The 22094-nt window shown below is 37.3% G+C and overlaps 2 protein-coding genes across 4 annotated transcripts; one reads left to right on the top strand and one right to left on the bottom strand.

The window, feature by feature from the left end:
* Positions 1 to 753: 753 nt before the first annotated feature.
* On the bottom strand, positions 754 to 7629 carry ctdnep1a (CTD nuclear envelope phosphatase 1a). The gene is made up of 8 exons (XM_084414086.1): positions 6193 to 7629; positions 4372 to 4438; positions 3777 to 3895; positions 2957 to 3028; positions 2670 to 2786; positions 2433 to 2544; positions 2148 to 2232; positions 754 to 1227 (listed from the first exon to the last, which is right to left on the bottom strand). Exons 1-8 carry the CDS (start codon positions 6295 to 6297, stop codon positions 1167 to 1169), a joined length of 738 nt encoding a protein of 245 aa, XP_084270212.1. The 5' UTR covers positions 6298 to 7629; the 3' UTR covers positions 754 to 1166.
* Positions 5878 to 21550, top strand: pdha1a (pyruvate dehydrogenase E1 subunit alpha 1a). Of its 3 annotated transcripts, none has more exons than XM_084414084.1 (12): positions 5878 to 6046; positions 7838 to 8047; positions 12178 to 12246; positions 15311 to 15484; positions 15658 to 15784; positions 15948 to 16039; positions 17892 to 17984; positions 18214 to 18369; positions 18482 to 18553; positions 18806 to 18873; positions 19936 to 20044; positions 20238 to 21550. In XM_084414084.1, exons 2-12 carry the CDS (start codon positions 7991 to 7993, stop codon positions 20400 to 20402), a joined length of 1182 nt encoding a protein of 393 aa, XP_084270210.1. In that variant the 5' UTR covers positions 5878 to 6046; positions 7838 to 7990; the 3' UTR covers positions 20403 to 21550. The 3 variants fall into 3 exon arrangements, with proteins under 3 accessions (XP_084270210.1, XP_084270209.1, XP_084270208.1); XM_084414083.1 differs by lacking the exon at positions 5878 to 6046 and adding an exon at positions 9502 to 9522 and having other exon boundaries at positions 7896 to 8047; XM_084414082.1 differs by lacking the exons at positions 5878 to 6046; positions 7838 to 8047 and adding an exon at positions 9691 to 11131.
* Positions 21551 to 22094: the final 544 nt, after the last annotated feature.

The following is a 22094-nucleotide window of genomic DNA, read 5'->3' on the forward strand; positions in this document are numbered from 1 at the left end:
AAAATTACGAGGTCAAAAAAAAGAAAAATGCATTAATTGTTCACAATAAGATACCTTTTGAAAATAGGGTGAATTTTCATTTCATGCAGACTTCATTTTAGAGTTTCTGTGCTTTGAAATCAAAATATCAGACAGAACGAAATGTAAACCAGGATCGATAATTCAGTAAAATTGGGTTATACTGTCTGAATACTTTACTGTAAATAGTTCAGCCAATTTAAAATGTAGAGTACCCCAAAAAGTGGAAGAGACTGTAATATCAGTTGTTGACAAAAGGCTCTATTTTATTTTTCTGTAATAGCAGAGTCCTTGTTGCTCAGTGTCTTTCTCTCAGTGGCTGGTGTATCCATAGAGGAGCATAAAAAAATGTGTCCTCGAAATATATGGTAAAACCTCTCTGATTTAACCAGAGGTTCCACATATGAGCCGTTTTAAAATACACAGAAAATTAATACCATAAGCAGTAATAATGGACTGTAGTTTTCTCTCCTGCTAGTTATCTCTACCACAGCATACTATTAGTACAACGGTATTAACAGCTCTCAGCTCTTAACATAGAGAAGAGGACCAGATACCTGAGATGGCAGACAGAAAAAGACTAAAATAAAAAGAGAGGAAGGACAGAAGCTTAGAGAGAGAATGAGTGGATAAGACCATGTGACCATTTGTCAGGTACAGGTCATACAAAACAACAAACACAGACATTTAGGAAGGGGGAATAAGTGCAAATGAAGTGTGGAAAGTGACAGGTCGTTACAACTGATTAACTGATTCTTTATTTACCCCCCCCAAAAAATGAAAGGTAAAATTGGAATCAGAAGCTTTCTCCCCAATTCACTCAGAAACACTCCAACATGCACACGTTGAATCCAACAAATAAGGCAGAGTTTCCATTTTTTTTAGGAAAAAAAAAATACAAGAAAAAAATGCTGGCCTCTCAATATGAGTTTATGTGTAATAGCTTCTCCATCATGTGTCTCTCTCTCCTTTATGTTCTCCCATGTCTTCTCATAGCATTTCCTCAGAGGAGTCCATGAGACTAATGGGAGCTCACATGATGACAAGAGGCTGACAACTCCAGCGCAGGAGAGGCTAAAACCTAGCAGGCAGAGCCATGTAAAAAAAACGACGGCGACCAGAAGAGAGACTGGCCCTGACAGATACGATCACCAGAGCCGATGCTGGTGGAGATTTCGACTGAGGACGGAGCGAACATCTGAGGTAAACCTAGAAAGGGAACGAAAACACACTAAGGGCAGCTTACTGAAACAGTAACATTATTCCCTGGTTTCACAGACAAGGTTTAAGCCTAGTCCCAGACTAAAATGCATTATTGAGCCGTTTTAACTGAAAGCAACTTGCACTGTCAGTGTCATTGTTTTGTCAAAGGATGCAAAGCAGTAATCTTTTTTTTTCTAAGGCATGTTTATAAAAGCTACTTAAATGTCATAATTAAACTAAGGCCTAATCCTGGCTTAATCTAAGCCCTGTCTGTGAAACCAGGCCAAAATGTGACAAATGAAAGAGCAGTTTGATATTAGTAAGAAACAGAAAGATTTGAGGGTGACATAGTTGTCATGTGCAAAAAATCCCAAACACTTTCTCTTCTGTTCTGCAGAGAAATAAAGAAACAAACCTGTGGTATAGAAAGGAAAATTTGAAAACAATTTCTTAGAATTGTTTCTGTTGTATGTAATGCCTATTGCTTGCCTCCTAGCTCTTATATTCATAATGTTATTTCTTTTTATCTATACACTTTATATATAATACAAGTTTAAATCAAGAAAATCCCCCAAATGAATATTGAATAGACATTACTTAAAGTTTTAAAAGTCAGTATATTGTTTGTTTATAAATGAATTTAAATATGGCACAAATATTAAATTGATTTTTTTTATTTAATAGGGACAGCGCTCATTAATCAACAGTCAAACACGGTAAATAAGCCAGAGTTAGCCCCACAGGGTAATTTACATCTGTTGCCCAAATGTAAAAATGTCCAAATTATGTAATAAACTAATAAAATACATAAGGAGTCAGATATGTGTAGAATTCAAATTGTGCAGAATTTATTGGGCATAAATTTTGTGTAGGCCTAATCAAGATTAAGAGGTTACTATGACCATGACTGAAAGAAAAATCCATACCTCAATGCATCCAACATTGGGAGCAGGTTAAGAAGTGCTGTGTCACTTGGGTCACTGAACCACGACTTTATAGGTATTGCATTATCTGGGGGTGAAAACAAAGTTAAAATTACATTCATATTACAATTCATCACACACACAAAACAAAACCATTTTTTTTTATAGATACACAATATTGATGTTTGCGTCCGTAAGCACAGGATCAGGATTACAACAATTTTAACATCAAATTTAGAAAATTAGAGTGGATGAGAATGTACTCTCCATAGATGTTCCATCTCTAACCTGGGTGACTTCGATAAGCTCCAGGCGAGTTGTCCAGAATAACTATACTGGAGAGATCACTGTGTACTACAGACAGATCTTTTATGTAGCTCCCTAGATCCAAAGTGCAGTGCTGCAAAAAGTGGGAAAGAGAGAATGAGACCCAGTTTCAGTAATTGAAAAAAGAGACATGAAAAGCTATTTCCTAGGCATAATCAATCAACAAAAGTCTGTGCTGGGTGGTGCAGCGGGTTTTACCTGTCTGTAGTATCTTCTTTTTAGGATACCCCTGTTGTTATCCAGCTTATCTGCTACGGCTGATCCATATATCTCCATACTAGCTGTAAATACTACCAACTCATACCACTGACTAACCTGACATATACAAACAAGAGGACACACAGACATAACACACGCACACGCACACACACATTAAAATATTGGTGAATTTTGTCAAAGAAAAACTTTTGTCTAAGGCAAAATGTATAAATAAAAAAATATTTTAAATTGTTTGCTAATTTGCGCAATTGAGAGAGTTCACTCACCACTTCTAAAAAGAAATCGACGTGCGGCCTTTTATGGACAAAAAACCTGACTGGGTGTTTGTCTATTACCACCTGAAAAAGAAAGAAAAAGAGAGAGCGAGAGAGAGAGAGAGAGAGAGAGAGAGAGAGAGAGAGAGAGAGAGAGAGAGAGAGTCAAATTTGAACAATTACTTTAAATACATTCATTCATGCTGTTTTAAAAAGTTCTCATTGTTCCTTTATTGTAAGTCGTTAAAAGTTTGGGGTCGGTAAGATTATTAAAAAGGTTTTTGAAAGAAGTCCCTTATGGCTGCATGTATCAAAAATACAATAAAAACAGGAATACACTGTAAAATATTATTACAAATGTTTTCTATTTAAATGTTTATAGTGTAATATATTTTATGTAATAATATAAAATGTAATTTATTCCTCATGCAAAGCTGAATTTTCAGCATTTTTTTTGTGTCACATGATCCTTCAGAAATAATTCTAATATGCTGATTTGAATGATGATCTAGAAACATTTCTTATAATTATCAATGCAAAATAAAAATTATGTGGAAACCGTGATTCAGTTTTTCGGGATTCTTTGGTGAATTGAAAGTTTAAAAGAACAGAATTTATTTGAAATAGAAAACTTTTGTAACATTATAAATCTATTTACGATCAATTTAATGCATCCTTGATGAAAAAAATTATAATTTCTAAAATTTCAATACAGTAAAAAAGTGTGATGTGCCTCCAGTACAGAGTGAAATAAAACCTGCATTTCTCATAAAGCAGCTACTAAAGAAATGTAATTAACCATCCAATTTCATTGGTGGAGTGGTGTGTGTACCTTGAGGATAAAGTCTGGAGGTGTACCAGGCCTCACTGTAGGTCTAAGGACGCCATCATGGTGAGAGTGAATTAAAGTCTCATCCAGATCCAACACCAAGATCTTCCTCTTCACCGCATCTAAAGCAGCAAACAGTTAACATGCGCCCCACACAGTGAAAAGTGTGATTCAACATCCAGAAATCAAATGAACTCATGTTATGTCACGTCTACCAAACTCTCCTGTGTTAATATGATCTCATGTCTACAAGAAATTCAACCATGAAAAGACTGAGGAACTGAGACCTCTTCCACTCAGTCTCTCTAGTATTGATATTCTTAGCTCAATTCATAATACACCCACACTATTTGTAATACACTTACAAAAAAAAAAAAAAAAAAAAATACTCAAGTCTATTAATATTTTACAGAATGCTTTACAAGAAAATAAATTATACCCAAAGTATAAGGTACTCCTTAAAAATAAAATAAATAAATCTGTTGACTGATTTTGATACAACAGATGCAACATTGCATCCATCTGTGTGGTTAGAAGCTCCCCTAGTGGACAGAACTGCAAAAAAAAAAAACAGAGGTAAAAAGGCGAGGGAACTTACTGAGTCTGTTTCTAGAAACAGGGGAGAGAGGTAATGTGTCATAACGCACTGTTTGGTACTGGATTATCTGTGGAAGACAGAACAGTGGACAAAGACAGTGTCAATGATGCACGTTAAACAATCTAATCTTTTCCTTGCTTCCAAAATGAACACTCAGACATTCAGACAGACAGGTCCGACAGAGGTCTGTCACTTTTCATGATCAATTTCTCTCTCTGATATTTCATCTTTTCCCCCTTCATCACCCTGGTGCAAAACTCAGATGAAGGCATTGTGTAGCAGACATCTATAAAGTCACTCACCTAGAACGGCCCCGTACTGCCACGAATGGACTATTAATACACACCCAAAACAGCTGTCCAAAGATGTCACAGACGTGTAAGGCAAGTAGGAAAATCAGCGTACTGCTCGTATCTACTTAAGTAATGTGACTTTTATTTAAAAAGTACAAATCTTTTTGTGCGATTATAATAAAACCTATGTATATGTGTAAAATGAAATTTCACTTAAATGTTGGTGAAAAAACAGAGCAGCATTAAAGGGATATTCACTCAAAAATGAAAATGTTGTCATCACTTACTCACCCTCATGTTGTTCCAAACCTGTATAAGGTTCTTTCTTCTGTTGAACACAAAAGAAGATCTTTTAAAAATGTTGGTAACCAGACAGTTGACGGTCGGTAGCCATTGAAAAAATTCTTTAAAATATCTTCTTTTGTGAGAAACTCATACAGGTTTGGAACAACTTGAGGGTGAGTAAATGATGACAGAATTTTCATTTTTGGGTGAACTATTCCTTTAAGACAATATGAATGGCAGTAGCATTAAGAGCCATAAACCACAATAGACTGGGTAATCGGGCTTAGGCTAACACTCAACACACCACTTTTGTTGGTTCACGTAGTTATGAAAACAGCTCGAGGTCATTTTGTGTTGTTGTTTTTTTTTCAGAGGAGCCTCCAAAAGACTTGGAACCAAATTGACTTAAGATGCGGCAATTAGAACAGTTTGAAAACTCTAAAAATACCACAGTATGCCACAGTGCGTGTATGAAATTATAGCTGTCATGAGGTTACATAGGCTAATAGCTGTATTATTCCCAGCATTTATTCATATTTATTTTATTTAGCAAAAAAGCAACATTTAACAAAGCATTGAATATATTATTTTTACATTAAGGGAAAAAACTATGATTTTATTATGGGGCATTTTGCCAACTCAAAAAGAAGGTTTTGGATAAACATATAGGAGGGGTCCATAGTCCAATGTAATTAGGGCATTCATCCTCATAAACACACTCCCCCAGGGTTACAGAGGTGCAGCTGAAGCAGGCACAATCTGAAACCTACTGTACAAAAGTTTCATTAAACGTTTTTGATACAATGAGCACGAGTTACTTTAACACAAATCAACAATTAAAGCAAACTATTACAAAGCTAAAGCACTCAATCATCAATTTTTATTAGTACAGATGCTACAACGGCCCAGCTGAATTGTGTGTTTGTTTGCACTGAGGGGAGGGCCATACAATCTAACAGCTCAGTAAATATATTCTCGATTGCAGGAATCTTCAATAAAGTGTTACAGTAAAACTATAGGACTGGTTACCCCATGACAACAATATTAGTCAACTATAGCCTAAGTGTTACAAAGTGTCAAACATTTCAGCAATACAAGTAAGTAGCTGATCTTTTGAATATTATTTGAATACAGGCGCTCTTAAATAAAGCACAACAGATTATTTACACAGGTGACAGGTCGGAATATAAAGAGAGCAGATAAACATGCATTCGCACTGACAGACAGATGTTGAAACTCTCACCGTTCGTAGATGCTTCCTGAGGATGTATAAAATGAAACTCCATATCCTAGACGTCACTCCAAGGAAGGTGCGAATCCCGAGTAAACACTGACGCGTCTTCAACATGCTGACAGTCGATGAACGGCACGACGGAGAATCATAGAAGAGACTGGCACCATCCACTAGAGACCAATGACTTCAGAAGAGCTGGAACTACGGCTACAGCTAATCCGGTCGGCTAACCACTTCCCGCCGGTTCTTTGCTTTAAAAGCAACGCAAGCGACGCGAGCCGAACTAGAGAAAGCAGAGACTCTGCTGCACTTGGACCAGCAAGTGTCACAAAACCGCTAAAATGTCAAACGTCTGCCACGCACACAAACAAACCCCTGCGATCTCAGGCTAGCTGGACTTGTATCTCATTGGCAAGGCAGCTAGCTCTGGATCTGGCGAGCTCTACAGCAAACTATCCCTCCTCGAATCGACGACTCTTGTGATTGACAGGTTCGATGTTAATCTCAAGATTTCAGACAAATGGCCAAGTGTGCAAAAAGTCCAATCAGACGCCATCAGATTCGTTTTAGTACATATCCGGGAGCAAACTGTGAGCCGCCATCAGTGCTATGGTTTCGTCACTTCCGAGAAACAATTTAAACGTGTCCTCAGTGAAGCTGGGTCAAGAGAGTGAGGACAGGAGCTCTGGACTGGAGATGCAGACACACGAGGAGACTCTTAAACCGTGGAACCACGTATTCACAGATATTTAATCTGACATTATATTAGGTCAATAGGGCGCGATAATGAAACAAAACATTTTTGATTTTTAAATGATGAGATGAGATTGATGGTATTTATGGAATAGTTATGATGACATGGCAGAAACACATTGAAAAGCTGTATGTTCAAAATAAGTGGAATTCATAGATCTCCATTCTTCTCTCTTCGAAGATGCACATATTTAATACATATATACTCAATATAAACACACATGTTAGGTTTCCACGGTTTATGGGACTTTCCATGAACGTAATCATTTTTATACTAAACAAACTGTATATTCTATCCTCTAACCTTTAAACCTACCCATCACAGAAAACTTTCTGCATTTTACATTTTTTAAAACATGATTTAGAATGATTTATAAGCTGTTATAATCAAAGATTTCTGGTATTGCCATCCTTTTGGGACAAAGAATCCCTAAACCATACACTACAATGATGTTGGCTACCCATTATTTTTTTATTTTGTGTCTTGGTTTAAAAACAGGCTGTTATATTGATGCATTTTCTGAGCTTCTTATGTACTTTCCAGAATTACCTTAACAATACAATGCTATACCCCCTGGCTGCAATGATAAATGTTCGTGTTAACACACACAAGTAGGCTAAGTGGGCCTTGTTTGTGGATCACTTACTTTCTGAAGTTTGATACCTTGGTTAGAAAATAAACATAATTGACAAACACATTTTAATGTGAAGTAGTGTAGGCCTATGACTGGAAACAGAATACTACATTTGAGATAGTGATAAGATTGAGAAACGCTGGTCTTTCTTTCTTTCTTTCTTTCTTTCTTTCTTTCTTTCTTTCTTTCTTTCTTTCTTTCTTTCTTTCTTTCTTTCTTTCTTTCTTTCTTTCTTTCTTTCTTTCTTTCTTTCTTTCTTTCTACAGTCTATGGTCCAGGAATGTGCGTTCTGGCCAGCAGGGGACAGTATTTCCAACTAAATGTGCAGCGAATCTGTTCGCTCGTTCGCTGGTCGGGCTGCTTTCTGTTGAGAGGAGGACTGAAGGAGATCACTTTCTGGTTAGCTGTGAGTTAATATTATGCGAAAGATGCTAACCATTATTTCTAACGTTCTGAGGGGCAGCGCCAGCAGGAACGTAAGTATTTTATTCCTTTAAATCAATATTTTCGCTATGATTAGTAAGACAAATTCACGGCTGTTTTGACGGCTAACGAAGCGCAGTCATACCATGTTGACCTTGCAGGGTACACAAGGCCCGGCTGACACCCTACTAGAGACACATTGCTGTTTAATGCGTATGTTGGTGCTGTTTATTTAACGTAAACCAGTGTAGCATTTCCTTTTATTATAGATGTAAATATAGTCAGATATCACAATTCTTTTGGCTAGCTTGGCTAGCTGGCTAGCTGCACAGGAATGGTAACGTCTAAACTGGTTTAGTCAAAAAGCTGTCATTCTAATAACTTATTATAAAAGACTATAACAAATGAGATTTGAAATGTGAATATGAATATGCAGTTCATAAAAATGGTTAAGTCGTAGTCAATTGCTTTAATTTTCTTTCAGTTGTAAAAGGTGACCTCAGTGAGATAGACAGTCGGTCTTTCATCACTTTCACTGACCAGTGGCAGAAGTCCAGATGGACGATGTTCTGTTTTGTGCAACATTTAAGTGGAAAGAAACGGGAAAACATGCCCTAATATACACTCTGTATTTTAGTATGGTTAGAAAAATATATACACCACATCATATATACACCAGAATCTTAGTCATTTATATATTTTTATGTATAATAAGTTTTGACACTCTGTCGTTAAGGTTAGGCCAGAGTGTCTACTTAATATACATACAAATATATAAATGACTAAGATTCTGGTGTATGTATGAGGGCATATTGTTCCTAAACATATTAAAATACAGAGTGTCACCAGTTTACCTCAGATACTAACATTTATATTGTAATTTATCTTAATTTTAATCCACTTTAATTTTTATACAATTGGCCGGTCACTTTTTTTAGTTTATACACCTCTAAGTTCCATTGCCATAGTAGAGTTTGATATTTAGATGCTGGTTCATGTTTTGGGGATTTTTCTTGCTTCCTGCATTTTCAAAGCTGAATTAACTCATGAAAAATACTCCAAATGAGCTACACGTTCATACTTTGAGATGATAAACCTTCATTAATCTCATAACTACGTTGTCCTAAACATGTAATAAAACATCAGAGGAATTCACAGTAGGGGTATTTTTGGTGCTTCTTTTTTGCCCTGAGTCCTGATTAATTTTCCTCCCTGGATGGTTCAAAGCTCAGACAGAGTCCATTCCTGTAACTGTGACCTTAAGTCTAATAATAAATGATTTGTTGACACAATTAAATCGATGTCATTGTTTTGTTGGCACAATATAATGAATGGAATTTTGCAGAACAAGTCAGGCATCTTTCTTTTCCTTATAATAATTGACCCCTCATCTTCTGTCTCTTTCTCTCTATCAACATCTTTCTCTATACTAATTCTCTCTCTCTCACTCACTCCTTCTCTTTCTCTCAATATCTCCTCCTTACTGCTCTGTGGGCTGCCTTTAAAGGGAGCCGAACTGGTATCAGAGGTAAGAGATAGTAGTTTTAGGAATGGGCTTAATGACGACGTCCATCTGCTCTTTTTTCCATTTTTTTTTTCTATCCTTGGTGGTTATAAACATGATCATTATTATTATTTTATTTTTTTTGCCTGAAATTATTCCATTACAACGGCTTTTTTTTTTTTTTTTGATGATCTTTTCTTCCTCACTTATGACTTTTAAGATCACCTCTTCCTCATTGAGTTTCCAATCACTTGTTTGGTTCTGGCGTATTAAACACGTTTTTGCTACATGCTTTTTATTGCTCATATATCGTGGCTGTTTTAGTTTGCTGTGCTGTGAGCTTGAGGGGAATAATTCTGCTCCATTTACCCAAGCTAGTTACTTACAGCTCACATCTTACCTTTACATCTTACACACACACACACGCACGTTAAAAGCACTCCCATGGAATGGAAAGTACCCATTTTTCCTTTGCTGGTTTTAGATTTGTTTTTTATATAACAGAGGAGACATCAATTGAAACTGGTATTTGGTATTTGTCCATGTGACCAACTAACCAAAGTGACTGTCAGTTTCAACAGTTGAAGTAGTGTATATGACTGTTGACAACAGCTTTGTCAATGGATACAATTTTAGTTAAGTCTGAGTAAATATGTTCAATTCATATCAGTGTGCATCTAATTTCTGAGGATAAAATTGTATATGTAGGTATCAGCATTATATAGATTATTGGACACCTTGTTTTCTAGATATTGGTATCAACATTGGCCTTTGTGACCATTCGAATGTGGTCTGACCAGTAGCCATCAACAGTTGTTTATTGCCTGTGAGTAGGTATAGTGTAGGTTAGTTTAGATTAGAGTTTTATTGGTTTAGTAAGTAAAATCCTTTTTGTGGTCTCTAGACACTTGAAAGTCTCGCCTTGCTCCTTGGTCTTTAAGCGTTTCCCTTTTTATAGCCATCTAAGTCTGAACCTCTGGAGTGACGTGTGCCCTTCTTTTTGCAGTCCTCCACTCTCCGGGCCGTTCTGCAGCTCCTGGCGGTCCAGGGAGAATATGCTAATTTGACCGCTCCACATGACCATGATCCCGACCCCTGTTCACTCTTAAAAGATCCACAACCCCACAGCCCTTCGGTTTCTCCCCCATTAACACAGATACCTATAAACACTTCTGTAGAACACAAAGCTTTAGGACACACCACCAGTGGCCAGTCAGGAGACTCTGGGTCATGTGATAGACTTCTGACTGATGTCGTTCCCACAGGTGCTATAGCTCAGAAAGAATGTTATGTAGAACCGGTGATGACCAGTGGTTTATCCATCTCAGAAGAATTAAGTTTGGGTCCTTCTGTTACAGTAAGAAAATCAGAAAGAGAAAAAACTATTATTCCATTTATAGATGTTCCTCCATCACCTGCCCTAATTACAGCTAAGTTGCCTATTAACCCAGTCCCCCATCCAGCACAGTTAACCCCTGCAGTAGCTAACAGCAGCTCCGACGTAACCAGCACAGACCCCCTCACGTCCAATTGTCCCCCACCAGCCGGGAGCCTCCAGGGCCCTGATAATTCCTTCCCAGAGATCACCCACAGCCTGACTGAAGAGACTGCCTTACCAGAGCCACAGCTTGCTGTGAGTACTGGCAGCCCCTATATTAAAATGTATATACTGTCTCTTTCATATATACACAGCTTAACCCTCCTAATGGAGTGTTGCATGCCCCTTCCCTTTACCCAGAGCACTTACATACTTCAGAGGTTTCTTCTAACTCTCAATGCGTTGGCCGATGTCTCTTCGATCACTGAACAGATTTTTCTTTATTTTTTTTATTTTTTACTTTTTTTTACTTTATTTGCTAATTGTCCCTGTTAGTTACCTGAAAGCAAAATAACTGTTTTGTACACAGCAGGGTTATTAAAGTAAAATAATAATAATAAAACTATTAAAAAAATTGTTTCTTGAAATAATAATAATAATAATAATAATAACATGAACTGAAAGTGAAATAAAGTATTTAAAAAAAGTATTTTAAACTTAATTTTATTTCAGTTAGTTGCCAAGGAAACTTCTCATTTCCATTTAAACCAAAAAAAAGAAGAAAAACACATTTAATTAGTAAAAAAAACAAAAACAACTAATAAAAATGACAAAAAAATATCTAAAATGTATAAGAAAATGGAAAATATAAAAGCTAATTCAAACTATTAATTAAAATTATTATAGTATCGCAATGATACTATAATAAAACTCCGCATGTTGGTCCCGCATCTAATTGTGGATGAATTCCTCTTGATGTGTCAGTTTATTACATCCAAACCTGTAGGCTAAACAAAGAGATGTGCAAAGTTAGTGCAGATTATACAATGCATCTAGGTCTATGTGTTGATTTATTGGTATTAGATTGCAGGTCTGTCGATATGGGTGTTGAGTAAAATTACACTGTGGTGATTCAGGTGGGATTATTAAGGATATATTTCATTGTGTCTGGGTTTGCTTCCTGCTTCAGACAGAGTGCTTTTGACCAGGGTTGTTAACATTTCAGTTCCTGTCAGACGTGTGTGTGTGTTTGTGTGTTTCAAATGGACTGCTATTTTTTGTTACCATCTTCTCTTTTTCTCAGTAGAGGTCATATATTAATTTATTTTCTATTATATTTTATGTTTTTTTATGTTTCATAGGGTGCAAGAGTGGTGGTATCTGCAAGGACCTATGCTGACTTTACCCCTCAGGCCACCTTTGATATTAAGGTGAGTTTTATCAGATATTTATTTAGTGCATACACTATTTAAAAAAAGGTTGGGGTTAGTAACATGTATATATACAACCCCATTTTAAGAAAATTTGGAATCTGTGAATTGCTAAGGGCGTGTTCACACTTGGTGTATTTTTTTATAGCTGCCAGCATCTGTTTTACATTATAATCCTATGGAGTAAACCGTGTTTTCAAAAAAGTCCTGAGCGCTTTTATAAACGCCACCGCCGACGTCTTTTTCTGTAGCTCAGAGCGTCTTTTCGAGTTGAATAAAGTTAAACTTTTCTAAAAAAAAAAAAAAAAAAACGCCCTACGTCAGGCGCCTTTTTGACAGCTGACCAATGACCAGCAAGTAGCGAGACCTGTCGTTTCCATAATGGCAAAAAGAATCCCAAGAAAAAATGGCGAAGGTGCCAGTAGATGGACTTATTGTACTAGTGTCGGAGCACAAGGAATTATAAGCACAAGCACAAAACTCGACCAGAATATACACTATAACGAGGCTGTGTGGGCACAGATTGGACGAATGCTTGGTTGTTCAGGTAAGTATATCATCTACTACGTGTCATTAACAAAACTATCTCACCTGTTTACGTTAACTAACATTAACGTTCACTCAGCAACAGTTATCAATACCGTAACCAGCTGATAACAGCAGCTGTCAACAAATGTCACTCCCTTTTACCGGAACGTGGCGGGCATAGGCTACTGTAGCGGCTGTTGTTATAGCAACAAAAGACACCCTCGGCTGCTATGTGGAACCAAACACTGCCAGCTTCTTCTTTTTTTTACAAAAAAGTGCCCTTGTCAACTTTTTCTTGTCAAAAAAGACGGCAAGTGTGAACGCCCTAATTCTGTTTAACCTTTATTTAACTCACAATGTTTTCACTGATCAACTTAATTGTATTTTGTAAATCTAAAGAAATTTTGATTTTAATGGCTGTACCACGCTCCAAATAAGTTGGGACAGAGGCATGTTTACCACTGTGTCACATCACCTTTCCTTTTAATTACACTTATAAAATGTTTGGAATAGAGCAGGGTTTCTCAAACTCGGTCCTGGTGGGCCACTGTCCTGCACAGTTTAGCTCCAACCCTGATCAAACACACCTAGCTGGGAGTTTCTAGTGATCCTGAAGACATTGATTAGCTTGCTCATGTGTGTTTGATCAGGGTTGGAGCTAAACTGTGCAGGACAGTGGCCCTCCAGGACCGAGTTTGAGAAACCCTGGAATAGAGGATACTAATTGTTGCAGTTTTGCAAGTATAATGTTTGCCCAATCTCGCCTGATCAACATCGTTGAGCAGAAGACATCTGCTCAACAGTCCATGGTCATTGTTGTCTGATTCTCCTTTTCTTGATGGGCCATACATTTTCAATAGGAGACGGATCTGGACCGCAGGCAGGCAGTCGGGCACATCCACTCTAGGGGCCGGTTTCACAAAGATAGACTTTGACTATGGCTTAGATATAGTAGATAGTCAGACTTCAGATAGACATCTAAATCAGACCGTTGCACAAAGCACTTAAGACTCTGACTGTCTTAAGTAGGACTACACTGCAATGCATTCTGGGTAGAATAAGACACTTTTCAAAACAAAAAACATGGCGGATCGAGTAAGCGCGTTCAACCGCTCAGTGCAGTTTACCCCAGTGGAAAATATATGTATAACAGTTACCAGGACATTTTACTTGGGAAATTTAGCAAAGAATGTAGTAACAAGAAGAAATATTTAATTTGGAAAAAGATTGCTACAACAGTAAACAGCGTTAATCCGACCGTTGAGCGGAGCGTTAAAGACGTACAGAAAAGATACAAAAACATGGTACCGACCGATGAAGTCCTCATTATAATATATTTACAGTAAGTTACTGCGGTCCCTAAAAACCCTTTCCCTTCTCATAGCTCTCTCCATAACGTCGTCAGCTTGTACGTCGTCGTCGTCGTTTGTAATGTAACTGACTGTTACGGCTGGTTGCCAAGGTAACAGAGTTTTAGACCTAAGTTAGCCTGGGGGTAAAGTGTCTAATTTTTGGGGTCTAAATTAAGTCTTTATTTTTGTGAAACAGTCTAACTTGCATTAGACTAGTCTACGAGCAAATTTTAGACTTGTCCTAACACTATAGACCGGTCTAAAATAGCTTTGTGAAACCGGGCCCAGATGTAGTGTAGTGTTGTGTCTAGAAAGCACATGCTGAATGAGGCCTGGCATCTGAGATGAGTTCGGGCCCAGAGAACTCACCGGCATCTCTGCATAAAACTGATGAATAGATTTCTCCTTGCGTAACAGAGATTCAAGTGGCATTTCTTGATGCAGCAGACTGTGTAAAGTGAAATTGTTTTCCCAAAGTACTCTTGAGCACATGTGGCTGTATTTAACAGAGTAGCATGTTGGTTTCATGCAGTGCCATCTTGGGGCTTGAAGGTCATACATATTCAACAAAGTTTTCCTGTCTTGCCATACACAGCTTGAGACTTCTCTGGATTCCCTGAAGTTTTTCTACAATATTATGTATGGGAGATGGTAAAAGACCTAAATTCTTTGCAGACTTGCTTTGAGAAATGTGATTTTTGAATCTTTTCGACAATTGTCTCATGAAATTTGTCACAAAGTGGTGAGCCATGACTCATCCTTGGATTCAAAGACTGAATCTTTGGTATATGCTCCTTTTATACACAATCACAATTCCCTCATCTATCAACAGTTCACCTACTTATTGCGGGCTGTTTCAAAACAGTTTAACTTGGATATTCTATTATATTTTTACTTTAATTTAGCTTTTGTCCCAACTTCTTTTGGAGTGTTGCAGCCATCAAAACCCAAATCTTTTCTTGGTACTTTTGTCAGTTAATTAATGGATTCAAAGATCAAGCAGCACATCCGTTTCAACATTGATGATGATAATAAGAAATGTTTCTTGAGCACCAAATCAGCATATTAGAATCATGTGTCACTGAAGACTGGAGTGATGACCCAAACTTATAAATGGTATTGTACTGTACATTTAACTGTATTGTAATTTATTTAAAAGCTTGAAAATGCACTTGTTTTGGTAGAAATGTGACTTGCACAAGCTGGAGGAGGGCCCACCACTGCAGTCTACCCTTACAAGAGAAGAGGGGCTTCAGTACTACCGCACAATGCAGACAATCAGACGCATGGAGCTCAAAGCCGATCAGCTCTACAAGCAGAAGATTATCAGAGGCTTCTGTCACCTTTATGATGGACAGGTGACACATACATTGCAAACACACAGACATCATCTTTGCTAGAAGAAGACTAGTTCAAAATGCTCAAGTTAAGTTATGTTTTTATTTACATGGTTGGAAAAGTAATTTGTAATTGGTTCAAATGTTGACAGCAAAGACTGAAACTCTTACAAGTGCATTGTGTCGTCTAACAGGAAGCGTGTGCAGTGGGTATTGAGGGAGGTATTAATCTATCAGATCATCTTATCACAGCCTACCGTGCCCACGGGTACACTCTCACTAGAGGCGGCACCGTTCGTGAGATCATGGCTGAGCTCACTGGTGAGAACAACAAAATAATATTTCAGAGGCTTCTAAATTATTTTTTCAGAAGCATTTTTCTTTCTTTTTTCCATTTTCTTTAGTTCTATAATTGTTTGTTTGTATATCTATTTATTTATTCTATCTATTTATTCCCTCTTCTATGTGTCTGTTTCTCCATCAGGTCGTCGAGGAGGTATTGCCAAAGGAAAGGGAGGGTCTATGCACATGTACACTAAACATTTTTATGGAGGAAATGGAATTGTGGGAGCTCAGGTATTTGAAATCAATCAATTTGAGTCTTTCTTTTGAAAAGTGCTGTTGTGAAGAGTTTACTAAATCTGCATTGATATCCGTGTTATTTTAGTATCATTGACATAGAATCAACTGTCCATTAAACATATTTTACTGGATTGTAATACTTTTACCCCTTTGAGCAACTTGATTTTGAAAAGGTTTTTAACCAAGTAAATCCAAATTTAGTTGTAAGATTTGTAGAAAAAAAATATTTTTGGATAACTAAACCTGGGTCTTGCAATGAACATGGCCATAGAAGCTGGCATGGCATTAATACAAAGTTTAATTTAGATACTATTATAGTTACAAAAAATATTTTGAATCAGTTTTTATTTTCTTATTTTCCATTTCCACTGTAATTTTAGTTATTCTTTTTTTTTTGCAGTTATTTTAGTATATCAAGTTAAACTAAATTAAAATGAGAAATGTTACCTTGTTTATTTTTTTATTTATTTTTTCAGTTAAAGGTGCATTGTGTAATATTGAGGAAGATCTGTTTACAGAAATGCAATATCATATACATAACTATGTTTTCAGTGGTGTATAAAGACCTTACTTAAAGGTACAATATGTAAGAATTTTGTATCAAAACATTCAAAAACCACTTGCACAGTGTTATATATTTCTTTCAATTGTTTACTTACATAATCCTAAATGTTTCCAAGAATTTGTAAATTCAGAGAAATTCACAATTTTAAAAAGTGCCCGTCCCTTGTAACTTGTCAATGACGTAAAATCCGCGTTATCCCTGATTTCCGCTTGTATTGCCATAGTAACCATGGCAACAGACGTGAACAACTGCGTAGTGCGTAACGTCTAGCGGCACGCTGTTGTTGTTTCGTTCAAACATTATGGATCATGGCATGCAGACTTTGGGACAAAAGGAGAACTAAAACGAGGATCAATATCAGCGTGGCGTTTTCAAGATGCCGAGAGCTCCACGTCCGTGACAGAGCTTCACGACTTGACAGAGATGCCGCTCTTGTATGTAACGTTGCTTTACTAGACATATGACCAAATGTACATAAAACAAATCAATGTTATATAGCTCAACATGATGAAATGTTAGAATATGATCAGTATGTTATGGCGCTTTTCCACTGCATGGTACGGCACGGTTCGGCTCGGTACGGTTCGACTCGGCGCGGAACGGTTCGGCTCTAGCTTACTGCTAGTCTCATACAGCCAACTGACAGTGTAACGTTAGACCAAGTGAAACCGCTGCATTACCTCACAAGTTTAATTCGTCAAATAAACTGACCTGTGTGAGTAGTATTTCAGCACTTCAGTATTTCAGTTCGGTAGAATTAAATGTCCTTATTGTTTTATATCCGCGGGACTCGCGTGTGGCGCTGATATCTGTGTCTCATTAGCAATTGCGATCTGCTTCATACCACAGTCATGTTAAAAACATAAATATTTTCACTCATTCATAAACATTATTAGATCCATCAGCATGACAGCAAGTTCCATCATTCCACTTATCACTGCGTCATCAACCTACGCCTTTGTTATTGTAAGAGGTTAGCGATCCCTAGCGGTGAAAAAACAAAAAAACATATTGTAGCTTTAATGAACTGTTATGTTTTTATTACCCAAGAATGAGCCATTTCTATCTACATACACATCTGCTGTCTCAGATGAAGACATCTTTTCCTGTCGGCCACCGTAACTTTTGTTGGTTGCAATTCGCAACCTCACCACTAGATGCCGCCAAAGATTACACAGTGCACCTTTAAAGTTTATTTTATTTCAATTAAAGAAATTTTTTTGTTTGAGTTTTATTTAACTATAATAACCCTGATTTATATTTTACGCATGTGTATCCCAGGTGCCACTTGGGGCAGGTGTAGCATTGGCCTGCAAATACCAGGGCAATAATGAGCTGTGTGTCTGTCTCTATGGTGATGGTGCTGCAAATCAGGTAAGTCACTTCCATGCAGGTCCAAACAATCATGTGTTTACCCACTGCAAGTCCTAACAGCCGATTTAGCTACTAACTAACATTTGAACACAGATCTGTCTTCTTTGCTGTCCTTTTGCTGCTTTACCTAACCTTATAACCATCTGAACAACTTGTGCATTATAATCGGTGCATGGCTGTGGCTTTACAGGAAGGTTTCATACACTTCTACACTTTTTTGTTTCTGCAGGGTCAGATCTTTGAGACGTATAATATGGCATCACTGTGGAAGCTGCCCTGCATTTTCATTTGTGAGAATAACAAATATGGCATGGGTACATCTGTGGAGAGAGCGTCTGCCAGCACTGACTACTACAAGAGAGGCGATTTCATCCCTGGTTTGAGGGTACGATGCAGGAAGGACACCGTCATGCTTTTACTTGTGTCACGATGCACATAGTGCACTGAAATTACTCTCCATGTCAGAATGTCTCCTTACCTGTTCTCTGGCTTTGTAGGTCGATGGCATGGATGTCCTTTGTGTGAGGGAGGCCACCAAATTTGCTGCTGACCACTGCAGATCAGGAAAGGTGAGCTCTGGTTAGAGTGATGTGCAATTGTAGGGATGGGGAAAAAAAGATTATTAGCTCTGTTAGGAAGTATGATTTTTGATGATGTTCTTTATGCACTATAATTATATGGATAATTCCACAGTGGCAACTTTACAATAAATGTTCCACTGGTTATGAAATGTCTGTTTCAGTTCCAGAAAACAGATAAATATTCTCATGGGATATTATCAATTATGTAGAATGTAAAATGGCTGAAATTTATAATTATAGGGTCCAATTCTGATGGAGCTGCAGACCTACCGTTACCATGGACACAGTATGAGTGACCCAGGAGTCAGGTAATATATTCTATCATCTCAACCAAAGTTATTGTTATTGCTCTTGCTCTGAGCACCAATGAGCACACACGGACGTGAAACTGAAACCAAACTTTTAGATACCAGTGGAAATTCACAATTCTCTATTCCAATTTTGATACCACAGCTAAAACTACTAGCTCAACTAATATACACAGGTTCGTACATGGTGCTTAAAGGTGACTTTTTTAAATTTAAAGGGATAGTTCATCCCAAAATGAAAATTCTGTCATTAATTACTCACCCTTGTGTCGTTCCAAACCCGTAAGGCCTTAGTTCATCTTCGGAACACAAATTAAGATTTTTTTGATGAAATCCGATGGCTCAGGAGGGGCTCCATTGACAGCTATTTAATTAACACTTTGAAGGCCCAAAAACGTAGGAAATGCATTGGTAAAATAATCCATGTGACTACAGTGGTTTAACCTTAATTTTATTAAGCAGCGAAAATAATTTTTGTGCGCCAAAAAAACAAAATGTTGACTTTATTCAGTCATTTCTTCTCTTCTGTATCAGTCTCTGACGCGCGTTCAGCTGGCATTCTGACATATGACCTACAAGCAGAGGGCGAGGTCACGCATGCGTCGCGCTGCTCCTGTGAACACGCGGCGGAGACTGATACAGAAGAGAAGAAATGACTGAATAAAGTCAATATTTTGTTTTTTTGGCGCACAAAAAGTATTCTCGTCGAACACAAGTCATTTCTCCGTCTCCTTGAGTAAAATAAATCTGTCATGATTATACAGTTCAGTGTGGCTTCTCACATTATATGATGTGGCAGACAACTAGTTGTCCAATGCGGTTCTGTTCATTCAGCGTGGGTTTGTCAAGAATGCGGTTGTGAGTCCTGAAAATGTGCACGCAACGCTGTGTGAACGCAACCTTATTAAGCGGCGCTGCAATACTAGCCATTAGCATCTGCTCGAGAGTTTTGTTTTATGTGAAACTTGACGGGAATTAGGGATGAGCGTAAACAGTATCTAATGCAGTATCTTTTTTCTATTAGTGCTCATATGTGACAACCTTTGCTCTCCATCTCCATAGTTACCGAACACGTGAGGAGATCCAGGAGGTGCGCAGTAAGAGCGACCCCATCTCCCTGCTGAAGGATCGCATGCTGAGCAACAACATGGCCAGTGTGGAGGAGCTTAAGGTGAGACTGCTCGCGCTTACCAGAGACACATTGAAGTAGGAAACAATCATTGAGATGGTCACAGTTGCACTTGAGTATGAATTTTCTGATTCAGTCTCATTGGCGCATAAGATTACTCAAGTATACTTAAGAATGTGAAAATGTGAAGCATGGACATTTCTGCAGTTTCACTAAACACTGACACCTTTCGCAGGAGATTGATGTTGAAGTAAGGAAGGAGATTGAGGATGGCGCTCAGTTTTCCACCACAGACCCTGAGCCTCCACTGGACGATCTTTGCAACCACATCTTCTACAATAACCCACCTTTGGAAGTGCGTGGCACCAACCCCTGGACCAAACTCAAGTCCGTCAGCTAAATCGCCTTCCTTATCATCCCAAGTCCCCTCCACTTCCTACTAGTTGACCCTCTCTTGAAGCGCACAGCAAAAATTGTCACCTCCAATATGGCTATAGGTTTCATAGACAGTTGTTGGGAAACTCAGCCAAATCTCTCAGCCACATTGAGACAAGTTGCCTCATGTTACATTTTATCATTACCTTGTTTTCTTGTTGTCTCCATCAGTTACAATACTGACCTTCACTATACATTTTAAAAGGTTTCAGTACTAAACAAAAAATGCTATATTTTTCCATCTCAGAAATAGCATGTAATGTGTGAATAAACATGGTGGTATTTGGTGGCTTGTAATTATTGGTACTTTCCAAATGTCTCCAGTGCAACTATTGCCTATACCCAGTGCCCACGCAATGACAGAGCATTTACCCAGCGTCCATGCGGAAACACCTCCCATCGTTGCTCTGTGCAGTCATTATAGACATGCGCTCATACACACACACACACACACACACACACACACACACACACACACACACACACACACTTTATGTATCAGTAGAACGTGTTTCGGCCGAGGTGTCGGTGAAATGCAACAGTCTTGCAGTCCTAACTTGACAAAATATTTTAAGGGAAAATGTATTAACATTGATCAAATGTAAATCTGTTAGAAGGCCATACTACAAAAATGTTTGTGTAATATTTATGGGGTGTAAAATGGGATTTTTTTTATTTTCTGTCATATCTAAACACTTCCGTTCATAGGCTTTAAAGTGTTTAAATAAAAAAAGTAGAATGGGAAAAGGTTAATAAGTTCTTTCATTTGCTTTAACTCTCCTTAACTTTTATTATAAACAGGGTTTTTGTTGTCACATATTTATTATAAAAAAATTGCTTTTGTTACAAACAGTTACAGGGGGTATAACTTCAAATTAGGCGATTCCAGTTTATTAATGGTTGTATTAATAGAATGTTCATTTAAAATCACTTGGGAAAGAAATAATTTTTTTAAATAGATGATAGGATGCTGTTGAGATATTGAAGGGGGCATTAGGGACACCGGTTAAACAATTATGACGTGTTGACCAGGATGAGGAGTCAAAAACATCAGGCAATGTATCCAATGTGGTTTTTATACCATGAAACTACAAATAAATATTTCAAATACCATTTTTGTGTGATTGGATGTCTTTATGTTGTTCTACCACAGAGACAGTTGTGGATACAGGCCTTAACCCTACAAAGCCCACTGTATCATATTTGATGCATTAATTTCTAAATGATCAACATGGTCAAAAATTGCTCAAAAACCTGTTGCACAAAATCTACCTGCTTTCTAATTGATGGTTTATACCTTTTTAGTAAGTAAAAGGCCTTTTAGTATAATTCAAAAAATGTCCACCTTTTTACCATAACATCTTTGATTTTTACATTTAAGTTACCATAAGAATAACTTCATATTCTTAGTAATATTTCAAGATGAACATTTACTTTAGAGGAAATTTTGATACAATTTTATGTAGAAAATTGTATACATCTTTTTTTAAGAAAGGTTTATTTGTCTCTGAATCATTATTGTATTGCAGTTTTGTCTCCCACAATTAAAACTAAAAACTTTTGATCATAAACTTAGATGTATATATATATATATATATATATATATATATATATATATATATATATATATATATATATATAGTTTAAACTGTTTCAT

Source organism: Rutilus rutilus (genome assembly GCF_951802725.1).
Source record: "Rutilus rutilus genome assembly, chromosome: 7".
Classification (NCBI taxonomy): domain Eukaryota; kingdom Metazoa; phylum Chordata; class Actinopteri; order Cypriniformes; family Leuciscidae; genus Rutilus; species Rutilus rutilus.